At 41.6% G+C, this 15,843-nt stretch overlaps 1 protein-coding gene across 50 annotated transcripts in view; it reads left to right on the forward strand.

The window, feature by feature from the left end:
• SORBS1 (sorbin and SH3 domain containing 1) overlaps positions 1-15,843 on the forward strand; it is a 306,881-nt gene that overhangs the window by 276,621 nt on the left and 14,417 nt on the right. For 39 of the 50 annotated variants that reach the window (XM_078150965.1, XM_020996940.2, XM_020996923.2 and 36 more), the window contains 5 exons: positions 1,552-1,598; positions 5,211-5,325; positions 5,462-5,587; positions 6,712-6,903; positions 8,946-9,713. In XM_078150965.1, coding sequence (XP_078007091.1) covers positions 1,552-1,598; positions 5,211-5,325; positions 5,462-5,587; positions 6,712-6,903; positions 8,946-9,713 — 1,248 coding nt within the window. The remainder of the gene's footprint in view (positions 1-1,551; positions 1,599-5,210; positions 5,326-5,461; positions 5,588-6,711; positions 6,904-8,945; positions 9,714-15,843) is intronic. The other 11 variants (XM_020996943.2, XM_020996944.2, XM_020996951.2 and 8 more) reach the window with 1 other exon arrangement.

Consider the following 15,843-nt stretch of genomic DNA (forward strand, 5'->3'; position numbering starts at 1 on the left):
GTGTATTTAGTGAAGCCACTTTCAAAGACATATTAGCATTGGTCAGACTGGGGAGTGGGCAGGCCTTACAGGTAGGGAAGCTTGTATAGGGAGCAGCAAATAGGTTTGCCTGGTTGAGAGATGACACTCCATAGGGAGTTAGAAGATCTGAGTTTAATTCTTGACTCTGCTATTAAATCACTATGTAACTTTGGGCAAGTTGCTTCATCTGCCTGGGCCCCAGTGTCCTCATTTGTAATATAAAGGGGTTGGACTAGATGACCCTTGAGATCTCTTCCAGCTCTACTGTTCTATGAGTCTAGAAATCTGAAAGTATAGTAAGGGATGGAGGCAATTATGAGGAAGGGTCAGGTGTAGTACTGAACAGCCTTAAACCCACAGTCAGGAGTTTGGATTCAAAATGTGAGTGAGGTGAGAGTCCCTGTTCTAAGAAGAGGAATAATTTGATTGAAATGTTTCTGTTCCTATGTGTAGGATAGATTGAAATGAAAAAGGCAGGAGTCAGGTCACAAACGTTGTAATTGTGGAGATGCGGAGGGTCAGCTCTGAGATGCAGCATGGCAAAGTAGATAGAGCACTGGCTCCGGAATCGGGAGACCTCTCCCTGCCACTAATTCACTGTGTGACTACAGGCAAGCCATTTAACTCCCTTTGGCCTCCATTTTCTCATCTGTAAAACAAAGAGGTTCAATTAAAATGACTTGTGAAGTCCCTTCCAACTCTGTATCTATGAACCTGCCAAACTATGACAAGAGCCATTTTGGAGGAAGTGTTAGTGTGACTGGATGGCAAGATTGAATGAGTAAGGTACAGGCAAGAGAAAATGGAGGATCACCTCAAGGTTATGTGTCTGAGGGATGGGACATTATTAACAGGGGTGGGAGGGGAGGGAGATAATGAGTTCTGTTTTTGACACAACTCAGTTACAATGAAAGAGGTGCATGCAGTTACATGTAGGGGAAGATGTGGAGACAGCCATGGTGCCTGGGTCCATGACCAGGGCCTTAATAAATGTTTGTTGAATGAAGCTAGGGAATCCTATGGTATAGACTACAAGAAATGCTCAAAAGAGACTGGAGATAAGGTCAAAGCTAGAAATAAAGTTGAGGGGGGCAGGTCTTACCCACTTGTATGTCATGATGAAAGTCAGACAGTTTGATGAGTGGCCCAATAAAGGTATATTAAGAATGAAGAATAGTGGACCCAGGACTCCTGGGTAGCTTGGGTCTAGCTATATCAACTAGAAATAGTCAAGTCATAAATCTGCTTTCAGGTTACCAGGTTTATCTTTAAACTTTCATATTCTATTTTCTCCAAATATGGTACTCCCACTTGGAATGTCTCATGCATGTACAAGATTTCTGACCATAGAGACAAGCATCTGCTCAGAAGGCCAGATGGCTGGAATGTTGCCCAGATTTCTGCTTTTAAAGGAAATAGCTAGGGTGCATTTTTTTTTCTGCTTCGCTTTCAGGAAAGTCACAGACTTTTGGGCTTTTCTTCTTTTTAAGAAAACCACTGTTTTAATTTGTTATTGTCTCTTGTGTTTAGATGAGACCTGCCAGAGCCAAATTTGACTTTAAAGCTCAGACACTAAAGTAAGTTTAACTGGACCTGGCTGTCAGCTGTTCCATCTGCCTACTACAGGTAGCACGTTGTCTGTAAGGCACACCTCTCCGCCCTGGGAGAAGGATATGTTGAGTGACCTAATGGATTGGCTGGGCAAAGCAATTCAATCAGAAAAATCCTTCTAGAGCAATGTAGCCAAGAGAATATGGACTACATCTACAAGGAGTTGTATTCATATAACCACTATTATGACTACTATTAACAATAATAACAATAGTAGTAATAGTAGCAATTATTATTATTATAGCTCAGTCCTATATACTGTTTTCTAGTTACAAAGCACTTTACCAAATCTTGCTCTTTTAACAATTCTGTAAAGTATATAGTGCAAATATTATCCTCATTTTACAGAGAAGAAAACAGGCTCAAAACTGGGAAATGACCTGCAGAGTTAGTAAGTATACAACCTGGGTTTTGAGTCTTGAACCCAGGTCTTCTGGCTTAAGTTTAGAACTTCTTCTAAAGTCTTGGAGCACATGATCCTAAGATCTCTGCCATAAAGAGAACCCTGGAAAGATTGTCCTCAATCATTTTATCTCTGATGACAAATTCAGATTGAGCTTAAGATTTGGGATGGTCGCTAAAGTTGAAATGCATACTTTTACTCTACCTAGCACTAATGCTAGCCCACATTTGGGGAATTGCAAGAAATCTTCCTAGAGCTATAACCTGCAATCTTGGCATTCAGAACAATTCAGTTGGGAATGAGAGAACAGAGCAAGAAGACCGTGGGGAAATTTGCCTGGAGTTCAGCTATGACAGGGGAGGAAGAGTGCCAGCTGCTAGCTTCATATTTAACTAATGATTCTTGTTAACTATGTAAAAGTGTTGTCAAAGGCCTCCAAATTTCAATGTCTTACATCGAAGTTCTGGTCTCTCCACCCTAGTTACTGCTCTGAGACACAGAGCCTCCCTGTCCTCCTCCCTTGTTAGACCCTAGAGAATGTTAACTGCAATAGAAGGAGCTATGGTCCTGGCTCCCTCCAACACTTACTGAAGCTCCCGTGTACTCACACTACTTGTGACCTTAAATCCTAATAGGTCTGGTAGTGGGGGGGTTTACTTGTATTCTACTGTCAATCCCCTCTTTCCTTGTCTACCAGTAGGAGAAAGAAATTATAGAAATGGGAAAGAAAAAATATAAAGAATATAGACTTGCCTTTTCTCACTACCTGAATTACAAGGTAGTAGATAGGGTATAGACCTAGGAGTTGGGAGAATTTCATAGTCCCATGTTTGCCATTAATGGTCATGTGCTTTTGAATAGTTTTCTCAATTTCCCCGAGCCTCAGTTTTCTCATTTTTAAAAAATGAGAGCATTGGCATATAATTTCTATAAGGTTCCTTCTGATGCTAAGGTTTTATGAAATTATTTATATAATTTTATTGTTAGTGAGGGTGGCCAAGACCAAGATGGCATAAATAAATATTTAAGCTTGATCAAGTATTTGATTTTTTTTCTTCGAATTGAAAAACTATGAATTTCATTAAGGGTTAACAAAATAATAATCTTGAATTTATATCACACTTCTAACTTCTGAGGTCTCCTCTGGTTCTAAAGCTATGATTTTTTTTTAAATTTTAAAATGCTTTCCTATTCAGGATAACCTTATGAACTATTTGTAATATACTTATAATCCTTATTTTATAGAAGAGGAAACTGAGGCAGGGGGTAGTTAAGGCAGCATGGGACAGTAAGAAAAGAAAACGCTGAACCAAAAGTTAGGAGACTTCAATTCAAGCCTGGTTCTCTCACTCACCGACTGTAGGACCTTGGACAGGTCACTGACTTCAACAGGCCTTCCTTTCGTCATCTGTAAAATGAAGAGGTTCGACTCAACTGAATTCCAAGTTCCCACCCAGGTTTAAGTCTCTGATTTGCTGATCTACAAAATAATGAAATTGGACCAAATGAACCAAACAAGCAGCAAGCATTTATTAAGTACTTATTATGTGCCAGGCACTGTGCTAGGTATATATACAAAGGCCAAGATAAATTCCCTGCCCTCAAGGAGCTTGTTTACATGTTGTCTTGCCTATTAGACTGTAAGCTCCTTGAGGGCAAGAACTGTCTTTTGCCTTTATTTGTATCTTCAGTGCTTGGCATAGTGCCTGGCGTGTAGTAGATACTTCATGAATCTTTATTGACTGATTGACTGTATTCTATAGCCAATCTCTAATGTATGTTCCAGATACAACAATCTGTGAATCCATAAGAGACTTTCCAAAGGTCATAGAGCACATTCTTGGCTAGGCTAGGAACAGAGAAATCTCCCAACTCCTAAGCAAATTCTCTTTTCACCATACCATGCTACTTCTAACAGCATAAATATGACTACCAAACACAATATATTCAGCTTAAATATTAGATTCAGAGACTCCCTCATCCCCCTTTATGATATATCCTACCCTTTGAGAGATGAGGAAAATGTAGCCCAGAGGAAATTAAAGGAGCTTTGCTCCGTACGACTAATCAGTTAGGAATAGAATCTAGGATCTGCAGTCCTAAGTTCTCAGTTCTTACTTCCAGGTCCTTACAAGATTTGGGACTGATCACCATAGCCTAGAGGATGGTAGCTCCCAGTTACTGGTGATTCTTCTCTCCCTGGGCTGGTCTTCTCCTATCAGCCTTGGAGAGAGTGAAGAAACAAGCTATACAGATCTCAGAAACAATGATTATCCCCACCTCTTCATCCCATAGCCTCTTCTTCAAGGGTCCCAAAAGAGAGTTTTAGTCATTAAGTTCATATTCTGCTGACAGATTTATGGGGTACAGAGGAAAGCACCAGGAATTGGGAGATGTGGGATCTAGTTCCAGCTCTGTTATTAATATTGTGTGAATTTAAGCAAATCATTTTGTCTCTCTGGGCCTCAGCCTCATGCCCTGTCAGCTGAGGGGGATGGACTTAATGATTAGCTCTAAATTCCTTCCAGCACTAACATTCTGCCCTTCTGTGTACCCTAACATTAGGGAGCATCCAGTGAAATCAGATATAGTATACAAGTCATGAAATGGGTTGGAAAAACAATTTACAACCAAAAGTATTGGTCATTATTGACTATTTTCTGGCTATGGAAACCTCTGAGAACACAAATCATTTTCCCACTGCTGGTCTGTGAATGCATTAAGAGAGGAATCTTGACTTTTTTTTTTGATGAAACATGGGCCTTGGGGTTAGGAAAACCTGGGTTCAAATCCTACCTAAGACACTAAGTAGCTGTGTGACTCAGGACAAGAGATTAAGTAACCTCTGTGAGCTTCATATGCCCCTCTGTAAAGTAAGGATAATAGCACTTCCTCTATAAGGTTGTTGAGAGAACCAGATGGGATAATGTATATAAAGAGCTTTACCAGCCCTAAAGAGCTAAATAAATGTAAGCTGTTACAATCATCTTATACTGGACCCTTTGAAAAACGCAAAGAATAGTGCTCATTCTATGCAGTGGAGTTCTTCATGTAAAATTGGTACACACCCTGTACTGTCATTTTATGTTCTTACCAATATCCCCTCTATCTAATGTAATAATGCTTCTTCATTTTTGAATGTCACAAAACTCTTGCAATCATGCTCTGTTGACAGAGAGCTTCCTCTGCAGAAAGGAGATATTGTTTACATCTATAAGCAAATTGATCAGAACTGGTATGAAGGAGAACATCATGGCCGTGTGGGGATCTTTCCACGGACGTACATAGAGGTATCTTCCCTCCCTCCCCTTTCTGAGATAAAGTACTGCTCATTCTAAAAATACTCTTTCTTGACAGACTGCATTGTGGATCTCCCCTCCCTCCATCCTTCTTTGTTTTCCCTGGTTTTTCTTTCCTTTCTCTCAGCTTCTTCCACCAGCAGAGAAGGCACAACCCAAAAAGATGGCGCCAATACAAGTTTTAGAATATGGAGATGCCGTGGCTAAGTTTAACTTCAATGGAGACACCCAAGTGGAGATGTCCTTCAGAAAGGTAAGACAGTCCTTCCCTCAAAGATACTTTAGGATGTCTTGGGTAGTGCCATCTCAGTGGGGAAACTGGCATCGCACTTCTGGACCAGGCTATCAGAGACCTTTGGGGCTTCCTAAACACAACATAGCTGTATAGATTGAGTTATGGGTGTTTCTCAAAGCTCAGGAAACCTCAACTAAACTCTAGCCTAGTGGCATGGCCATTATTTGCAAATTAATGTCATATTTCTGGAGCCTGAGAGTCTTAAATAGTCTTCTGTAAAGCTTATGTTTATTTATAAACTCTCCTTTTTCAAGGAACCCAAATCTCCTTTTTAAAAATTGAGATCTTTTGTTTTTACAAATCCTTCATTTCCAAACATATTCCTTCTACCTCCCCTACACAATAAACCATCCCTCGTCACAAAGAAGGGGGGGAAGGGAAGCAGTTGAGCAAAATTATTCAATACATCAGCCAAGTCTGACAGTATATGTAATGTTCCACATCCAAAGTCCCCCACCTCTGTAAATAATAATAAAAAACAACAACAACAAAAGCTAGCATTTATATAACGCTTAAGTTTTTTAAGTGCTTCACATATTTTCTCTTTTGGTTCACATGACAGCCCTGTGAGGTAGCTGCTATTATCATCATCCCCATTTTACAGATGAAGGAACTGAGGCTGAAAGGTTGAGTCATTTGCTCGGAGTCCCATTGCTAATAAGTGTCTGAGGCAAGATTTGAATTTGTGAGTTCTTGACTCCAAGTCCAGAGCTCTGTCCACTATACCACCTAGCTGCCTAAGAGAGGGAGCTGTATCTTCTTATTTAAATTCATACAGTGGAGTTAGTAAACTCCTTTTGGGCGGTAATTAAGAATAGTAGAGTTAGTTGGTAACATCATCTCTTCACTCTCATATGAAGTTTAAAAAGATAGTCTCCCTGCCATGTAGCCTTGGATTTGTGATCTACCCTCCACTAACTGGTGACTATGTTTTGTTCTTCTCCAGAACGGAGATCGCTATCTGAGCCTGAGAAAGTAGCCCTGAATAGATAGATGCCTATGGGAGGGGTCTTGCTATGGACTGGTCAGTCCTAAAGGTCAAAGGAATTTTGAGACCAGAGCTATACTATTGTTTTTCCCAGGGGGAGAGGATCACATTAATTCGACAGGTTGATGAGAACTGGTATGAAGGGCGAATCTGTGGTACCACTCGACAAGGCATCTTTCCCATTACATATGTGGATGTGATCAAGAGACCTCTGTTGAAAAACCCAGTTGATTACATTGATCTGCCATTCTCTTCTCCAAATCGAAGTACGACCGCTTCTCCCCAGGTATCTACATTTCTCCTGATCAGTTTCTGTACTTTGTAGGACAAATCTTCCATTGTGGTTCACACAGCTACCTTGGAGCCAATCCCCGAGTGCTGTAAGCAAGCTCCTCTGATGCAATTCATAAGTGAACCAAGGGTGTTTTTTGTTTCATTTTATGCATGGTTATTCTTTTTCCAGCCTCCTTCTTAAAAAACAGATGGTTTGCTTGTGAATGAATATCTGTGATTAAGATTGAATAGCTAGGGAATAAGATAAAGCTTGGGAAGTTTTCTAGGGTCTGCAAGAGTCAAATCAAATTGAAATCAGTGGGCTGATTCAGCCCAGCCCATTCCTTAATCCAGCTCCTTGACCCTTAAGTATCCCATATAGAAGGAGCTCACATTTCTAATCAATGTCACAGATACCACTTTCTAATGTGGTTTCTTTCCTTATAGGCCTGAGTGGATTTAGTATGAGGAGCAATGTTGGTGTAGAATTCTCTGAGATGTACTGCAAGGATAATCTTTATCTAGAGGAATTTGGGGGACCTCTGCTTGGCCAGCCTTGCCTCTATGGAGGAGGAATTCAGTGTCTGGGCATGTCATGAGTCTGTCTTTACTGATCACACTAATTCAATCAAATTCACTTGAAATACAAGCTGTGCTATGCCAAACCCAAGACCTTAAGTCTCAAGAAGGCTAGGAGTGAGATTGACAGTTAGTAAAATTAACTATAACCATAATTCATTGTCATGAATTAGGTTATAATGTGCATGTTCAACAGGAGGAGAGAGGAGATTTTAAAGTGGGTGGGGTGGGCAGAGTAGCAGAATTAACTGAGAAGGACATTCTCATTTCCTCATATGCTTAAAAAGGCTTCTCCTTGCCCATGAGCTCACTGATAAGCTCAAGGGAATTATTCTGATAGGTCTTCACAGTGGGGGCCCCTGCCACTTCCTGCTTGGTTGGAAAGTCTTTTAAGAAGCTTTGTAATAATTCAGGTAATTCTGTTAGATTCCACTGTTGCATAAACCTCAGTGAGAAACTCTTAGAGGAAAAGATGATTATTCAAATGACCCTCTGGAAGACTCATTTAGGACTCCCTCTGTTAGGGGAGATCAAAATCCAATAACAAAGAATCATATTAACAATATTAATAATATCACACTTGTCCGTGGTGCTTCAAGGTTTACAAGTCACTTTGCATACATTAATAACTCATTTGATCCTGACAAGCAACCTGTGAGGTAGGCTAATCAAGTATTGTTATCCCCATTTTACAGACTAGGAAACTGAGTCTCAAAGAGGGCCATAATGACATGGCCAGTAAATGGCAGAGCTATCTATAAAGCCCATGTTTTCTTAAATTCAGTGCCCTTTCCACTATACCTCTCTGCCCAAAGAATGCACCAAAACAAAGATGGCACTCCTGTGTGGATATGGAGGCTCAGGGGAGGAGTTTTGAGATATCCTTGAAAATAGTGGCTTGAGAAAGATCAGGTTCGTTAGAATTCAGATCCTTGATCTTAAAATTCTAGATCATTGGCCTGTGACAGTAAGGTAGAAAACCACTTAGTTATCCTAATCTCAAAGTCTCATTTAAAGAGGTGAGTTTTGGGTGGGTGGGTCTGTGAGGAAATGAAAGGCTCTCACTGTGCTATTTGAAACTGTCTCCAAACTAGGGGGCTAGTATTATGAGTTTTTACACTGGTGTTAAGAACATTTCCCTAAATCCCCTGGTACTTCTCCCTATCTCTCTAACCTACCCCTAATACAAACAGGTACACACAGAGTCCTTGGTGGACATCTGTCATGGTATTTCCTTTCTGATTACATACCCAGGGCAAGTACTGCAGTCCCTTTGTCCATATCTCATCCATCTTTGCTCCAAAGAGAATTTCCTTTTTGAACAATCGTGTGTGTTCTGCTTGTCTTTTCATTTCATTTCTTTTTTGGTACTTTTGGGGGCTACTTAGGGGTTTTGTGTGTGTTCTAAAATCTGATACCTTTTTTCTTTTATTTTGCTTATTTCTTCCTCTCTTTCTCTTTTTGTTTCCTCTTAAGTTTCCAAGTCATGGCAAGTGCCACTCCCCAGCACCCCAATCTCTACCTTGTTCACATCAGGTGTTGTCTCCTGAGATGCATGCCATCACCTCTGAGTGGATCTCCCTGACTGTAGGGGTTCCAGGCAGAAGTACTCCAGCTGTGACCCCACCATTGCCTCCTCTGCCAGAGACCTCTCTTTATAACACTGAATACTTTACTTCCTCAGCCTTGGCCAGTCCTACCGTTTCAGTAAGCCGTCCTCATTCTAGTATCTCAGATTGCTCTAGCCCAAGCCTTTTGGTTTCTCCGTTCCCCCCTAACCCTCACAGACCATCTTCTACCATTCACAACGTCAGTACTACCCTTCATTCAAATGAAGAAAATATTGTGTACTCACCATCCCCCAGTGTTAAATGGGATACCTTCTCCCAGCCACTGCTGGGGAACTCCAATAGTGTTATCTCTGAGCTTAGTGATGCCATTAGCAATCAAGCCAAGTTCCAACAGTGGCAAGAAGAAAACAGACAGTGTTCAAGGAAGCCTAATAAAGAGGCAGGGGAGTACTGTCCCGATGGATCCAAGATCTCTAAGAAGAGCTGCTTGAAGCCATCAGATCTGGTCAAATGTATGAGCACAGAACAGAGACTTTGCGATAACACCCTTGGGGGAAGCCCATCCTGTCAACATGTTTTCAGCCCTGTTCACAGAAATGAGGCTGGGCAAAGAGGTACCAGTGCAGGGGCCAAGCACGCTGACCAGAGAGAGAATCAGAATGGTGTGAGACAGGTAGGCCAGCAGCATGGTTTTGTGTGGGCGTGGAAACCTGAGCTTACCATTTGTTCACATGTGGCTGTCTTGCCTGTCCCCCCAGTATGGAAGTGTAGGGCATCCAATAAGCTGATAGTAAAGATTTGATGCCTTCTTTGTAGCAGGTGAAGAGGCCCAAGCCAGGAATGGGAGTACCGTCCCCCAGCACATTTAGATTTTAGGGCAGGAGAACACTGTGAGTTGATGAGCACTTTATATTTTTGTCTCTGGTAAGCATTCAGGAGATGGAACCCCACATGGTACCCATTAAGCAGGCCAGCAGGGAAGCTTTCTCCCTCTGTGTGTGGCTGTGCATTTGTGCTGTAAAGCAAAACAAAAAACATGCCTTCCTAGATACAGCTCAGCCCTCCAGCTAATTAATGCAGCTGAAAACACTTACACACACGCGCGCGCGCACGCGCTTTATTTATGGAACTCCATAATATTTGATAGACGTGTGCTGATTGACATGAAAGAGTGCTGGTTTTGGAGGCAGGGGATCTGGGTTTGAGTCCTGCCTCTGCCTTTTCATACTTGTGTGACTGTGGACAAGTCACTTACTTTCTTAGAGTCTCAGTATTTTGTTGTTTGGTCATTTCAGTCATGTCCGACTCTTTGTGACCCCATTTGGGGTTTTCTTGACAAAGATACTAGAATGGTTTGCCATTTCCTTCTCCAGCTCATTTTACAGATGAGAAACTGAGTTAAGGGTTAAGTGACTCATCCAGGGTCACGCAACTAGTAAGTATCTGAGGCCAGATTTGAACTCAGGAAGATGGGTCTTCCTGATTCCAAGTCCAGCACTCTATTCACTGTGCCACCTAGCTTTCTAGAGTCTCTGTATGCTCAACTATAAAATGAAGGAATTGTTAACTATATGCCCTCTACAATCCCTTAACAACTTTAAATCTATGTTTTGGTGAGATGGGTGTGTGAAATATATTTCCTTTGCTCAGTGTTTTTATGAGGAAGCAGCAAACAGTCCTGGTTCCCTGCCCCAGAGCACTGGACTTGGAATCAGAATAACCTGGTTTTGAGTCTTGCCTCAGACATGTAATAGCTGTGTGATCTTGGCCAAGTCACCTAGCTGCTTGTTTTATTCATGTGTGAGATGGGAATAATAATAATCCCCAGTTACCATCTAATCACATCAGCCCAACCACATTCTGAGGCAGCTCTGCTAGCTATATGCCTGGAGGTTTGGTCTGATGGGTTAGCTGCTCTGAGGGGCATCTCTTCTGGCCTGTAGGATCCTAGAGGTAACGAATGCCAGTTCTTGACCCCTCATGAAGAACACCTTCCAGAGCCAATCAAACACTCTCTGGAGGAGGCCCCCAAGCCAGTCCACTGGAGCCCTGATAAATTCCTGGGACAGGAAGTAGTCTTTCCAGATCAAGATTTAGGGCTCATCATCATGGCAAGATGTCAGACCACAGTAAGCACAGACAGATGGAGAAGCCCAGGAATGGGTGTGAGGTGTTCTGCTTTAAGTGGGTTTTGTTGTGTGCTTAATAAGTTTGATCTGGGCATGTGAGATGCTTAGAAGATGCAGAAGGTTACACTGGCTCTCTGGAAAGAGCCTGCCCCTAGCTAGCTTCCTGTCCGGGTGTAAGAGATGCTTAGAACACACAAGGGGTTACACTGGCTCTCTGGAAAGAGCCTGCCCCTAGCTAGCTTCCTGTCCGGGTGTAAGAGATGCTTAGAACACACAAGAGGTTACACTGGCTCTCTGGAAAGAGCCTGCCCCTAGCTAGCTTCCTGTCCGGGTGTAAGAGATGCTTAGAACACACAAGAGGTTACACTGGCTCTCTGGAAAGAGCCTGCCCCTAGCTAGCTTCCTCTCTGGGTATAAGAGATGCTTAGAACACACAAGAGGTTACACTGGCTCTCTGGAAAGAGCTTGCTCCTAGCTAGCTTCCTCCGATGTCCTGCTACTTTCTGCTCTCATAAGGCCTCCACTGCCTAGAGCGTGGGTTCTTAACTTTTGTGGACCCCTTCTCAGAGTAACACTTTGAAATGTATGAAATAAAATACATAGGACTACAAGGGAAACCAATTCTGTGGAAAGACAGATATCAAAATATTTTTTTGAAAGTTCAGACTCCAGGTTAAGAACCTCTCTCTGGTCTAAAAGTGCCATGTCAGGGTGCCCTGGATCACCATTGGTCCTGATTTCAGAGCCATCCCTGAAAATAGACTTTTCACTACTCACTTCCTAATTCAATTCAATAAATTATTAAGCTCTTGTTATCGATCAATCAGCAACCATTAATTAAGCACCTACTATGTGCCAGGCACTGTAGCAGGTAATGAGGACATGAATACTAAAGTCTTTGTCTGTCTTCAGGCAGTTTATATTCAGCCAGGTAAAGGGAGGTCACAGATTCAAAGTGTTCAGAGCTAAGAAACCTAGGATGTAACTGGGGAAATCAACACTCAAAGCTCAAGTCCAAAAAACCTCCAGTGGAAATGACCCACAGACTCTATACTGTTCAAGTGTCAGGATGTGGGAGTGACCCAGGGCCAAAACTAGGGCAAGGCAACTGGAGGTTGGTCCTGGGACTGTGAAATTTATAGTTTGCAAAACATTCTAATAATGATTTTAAAAGCATGCAATTTAAAATTGTGTTACATTTATATATTTTGATAGCACATGCACTCCTTTGATAATGTATAAACAGTAGAGATTAACACTAAGTTAGCAAGAATAATTTGTTATCACAAGAAGCTAACAGAGAGTATTCTACCCACTACCCTAGCTGCTTTGAGATATTCATTCTAGTGTTTCAGTCTCTTTCACCATGTCAGGGTCTCCCCTCCCATTTCGGTGAATTTGTCTTTATTTACTTATCATGTTTTTCTCATATCACAGATAACAAAATTGATTTTGGGGTTGAGTTTTGTGCTGCCTGCCCAAGGCACCAAAATTGCTAGTTATGGTTCACTTTCCCCTTTTATTCTGTAACAGTTGATGCAACAATCAGGGGCAGCTAGGTGGTGCCGTGGATAGAGCACTGGTCCTGGAGTCAGGAGGACCTGAGTTCAGATCTGGCCTCAGACACATAACTCTCACTAGCTGTGTGACTCTGGGCAAGTCACTTAACCCCAGCAGCCTCACCAAAAAACCCCCCAAAAACCAAAACCAAAACAAAACAAAAAAATCAGATGTGCAACTCAGCCTCTTTTTTCTGTGATGCTGAAACAAGCCATTTTGCTTTAAGGTTGAATACTTATGACATAAATGGAGCCACTTTGGTCTGGCAAGTCATAGGTGAGAAAGGGGAAAAAAAATCTATAAAATTATACTCCTTTGCTCATTTATTCCTTCAACAAATATTTATTGAACCGTGGTTCTTGAGTCATTCTTAAAGAAGTGGCTTGCTGTAGTAGATACAGCAGGGAGGTGACTTGGAGTCTGGAAGCCCTGGACTTTAATAACTAACTCAGACACTTTTTTAGGTGTGTAACTCTAGACAAGTCACTCAAATTCTTTGAGCCTCAGTTTGTTCGTCTGGAAAATGGGAATAATAATAGCACCCACATCACAGGGTCATTGTGAGAATCACTGAATGAATGAATGAATGAATAAAAAAGCATTTAAGTACTTACTGTGTGCCATGCACAACGCAAAGTTGTAGCATTGTTGTTCGGTCATGTCCAACACTTTGTGATCCTGTGGACCATAGTACACCAGTACTATCAGTGGGGTTTTCTTGGCAAAAATTCTAGAATGGTTTGCCATTTCCTTCTCCAGTAGATTAAGGCAAACAGGTTAAGTGACTTGTCCAGGGTTGCACAGCTAATAAGTGTTTAGCCCGGATTTGAATTCAGGTCTGGCACTCTATCCACTGTACCACCTAGCTGCCCTCCCTAAATAGCTTGATAGATTAGCTCTATGATGTCTAAAATGCTTCTTTTGTTTTGTTTTGAGATCTGTATTTTCTCTTACCAGCAGATCTAGTTCTTAAACGAAGATAGAGATTGATGAAAAGAATGGTGAATGAGGAAGCCGGAGATGTGGGTTCTAGTCCTGGCTCTGCCACTAATTGGATATATGACTTGTACAAGATTTTTCACCTCTTTTAGCCTCAGTTTTCCCATCTGTAAAATGAAGGGTCTGGACGACCTCTAAAGCCCCTTCTAGCTCTAACATTCTACTAACTAGAAACAGTGTCTGTGATTTCATTTGAGAGGAGGGAACAAGAAATATGATCTTTTGGTTGGAATGGGGGGGGTGGAGTTTATTGTAGACATCCAAGGTGGGGGCCATATGTCTTCTCTGAAGGGGAGTTTTGACTACCCAATTCTTGCATCAGCTCAAAAAGTAACATAACAAGTCAGAACTAGCAAACGAGTTCTTGGAAAGAATTAAAAGGCCATTTTGGCTGCAAACGGGAGAGAAATAAATTAATTAGGAAGTTAAAGGGAAGGGCAGTCTTGGAAACAGTCACATTATCATCATCCAATGACCACCAAGCTTCCGTTGACTATAAGGCACTGTGCAATTACAGAGCATTAGTCAGACTCATAGCTTCCATCCTTTAGGTGTCTCTATAAGCAAGACAAAACAAATAAACATAGAAAGAACATGGGGGGAAAAAAGAAATAGAAGGCACTTAAGATTCTAAAGGAAGGAAGGAGGGAAGCCAGCAAAACAAAGAGGATTAATCTCCAGAAAGCCAGCTTCTGTAAGCTTTGGGGAAACTTTAGCTAGGGGCCTGAGGGAAGGACGTTTAGGCAGTGAAAGAATCCAGAAAAACTGGATATTCTTCAAAGAAATAAACCTCTTTCTGGGCTTAAGAAGGGTACGAAAGCAGCAACTGAGCTGGCTGAATAAAGAACTCAACCGAGACAGTGTGAATGAGAATCCCCCCAACTTTGGAAGCAATGTTAGCCTACAAAAAGATGAGTATCAACGAACAGTGCATGCACTGAGGTGTGAAATTGGGAAAAGAGGAGAGAACAATAGGATGCAAATTGGGGAGCAAAGGCACATGGGAAAATATCATTAAACCAGAAGTAGCAGAAGAAAACATTTTCCTTTCACCCATTTGGAATGATGAATAGATGACACACAAAAGGCTGAAACTATGAAGTATTTAGAATACTTTTGTTGTAGCTTTCACACTGGAAAAACAAAATTAAAAAAAAAAAGTCCACAAGTATTTCAAAGCAAAAAGGATGAGAGGCCAAGGAGGTTCTCTATCAAATTTCTGTGAGGGTAGGGACTAAATTTTATTCTCCTCTGTGTCCCTACCCCGTAGATATCTAGCCTAGGGTTTTGCAAATAGATGTTTAATTGGAGAATTCAATTCAATGAGCATTTATATATATATATTCTTTTTTATTATTATTTTTAGGCAGTTGGGGTTAAGTGACTTGCCCAGGGTCACACAGCTAGTAAGTGTCAAGTGTTTGGTCTGAGATCGGATTTGAACTCATGTCCTCCTGACTTCAAGGACAGTGCTCTATCCACCGTACCATCTAGCTGTCCCCTTTGATGAGCATTTATGAAGAAAACCTACTATGTGTTAGGCACTGTGTTGGATGCTATAGATACAAAGACATGAAAAACAGCTTCTGCCCTTAGGGAGCTTATATTCTACAAGTGATGTAACATTTACAGAGATAAACAAATGTAAGATCATTTTAGGAAGGAAAGCATACAAACAGGTGCAATCAGGAAAGGTGTTGCTATTGGAGCTGGTATTCAAGCACTGTAGGAAGGAAAGGATTCTATGAGATGCAGAGGAGGGGACTGAATTCCTTGCATACAGAATAGCCTGGTCAGATGTACCAGGTTGGACATGGGATGTTGAGTCCAGGGAACAAGAAGCCAACCAGTTTGACTGGAATGTAGAGTACATGAAGGGAATGATTGTGAAATATCCAGAAAGGTAGGGCTGATCATGAAGGGCTTTCAGTGCTAAACTGAGGAGTTGATATTTTACCCTAAGGGCAACAAAGAGCTTCTTTGAGAGCAGGAGAGTGATAGGTGCTTTTGGAAAATGATTTTGGTATCTAGATTGCAGAGGGGAAAGACTGGAAGCCAGGAGTCCAATTTGGAGGCTACCTTTCTTAAGCCCAGAATTGGGTACCAGCTCTAATA

The sequence above is a fragment of the Phascolarctos cinereus genome, unplaced genomic scaffold (assembly GCF_003287225.1).
Source record: "Phascolarctos cinereus isolate Bilbo 61053 unplaced genomic scaffold, phaCin_HiC Scaffold_3;HRSCAF=262, whole genome shotgun sequence".
Classification (NCBI taxonomy): domain Eukaryota; kingdom Metazoa; phylum Chordata; class Mammalia; order Diprotodontia; family Phascolarctidae; genus Phascolarctos; species Phascolarctos cinereus.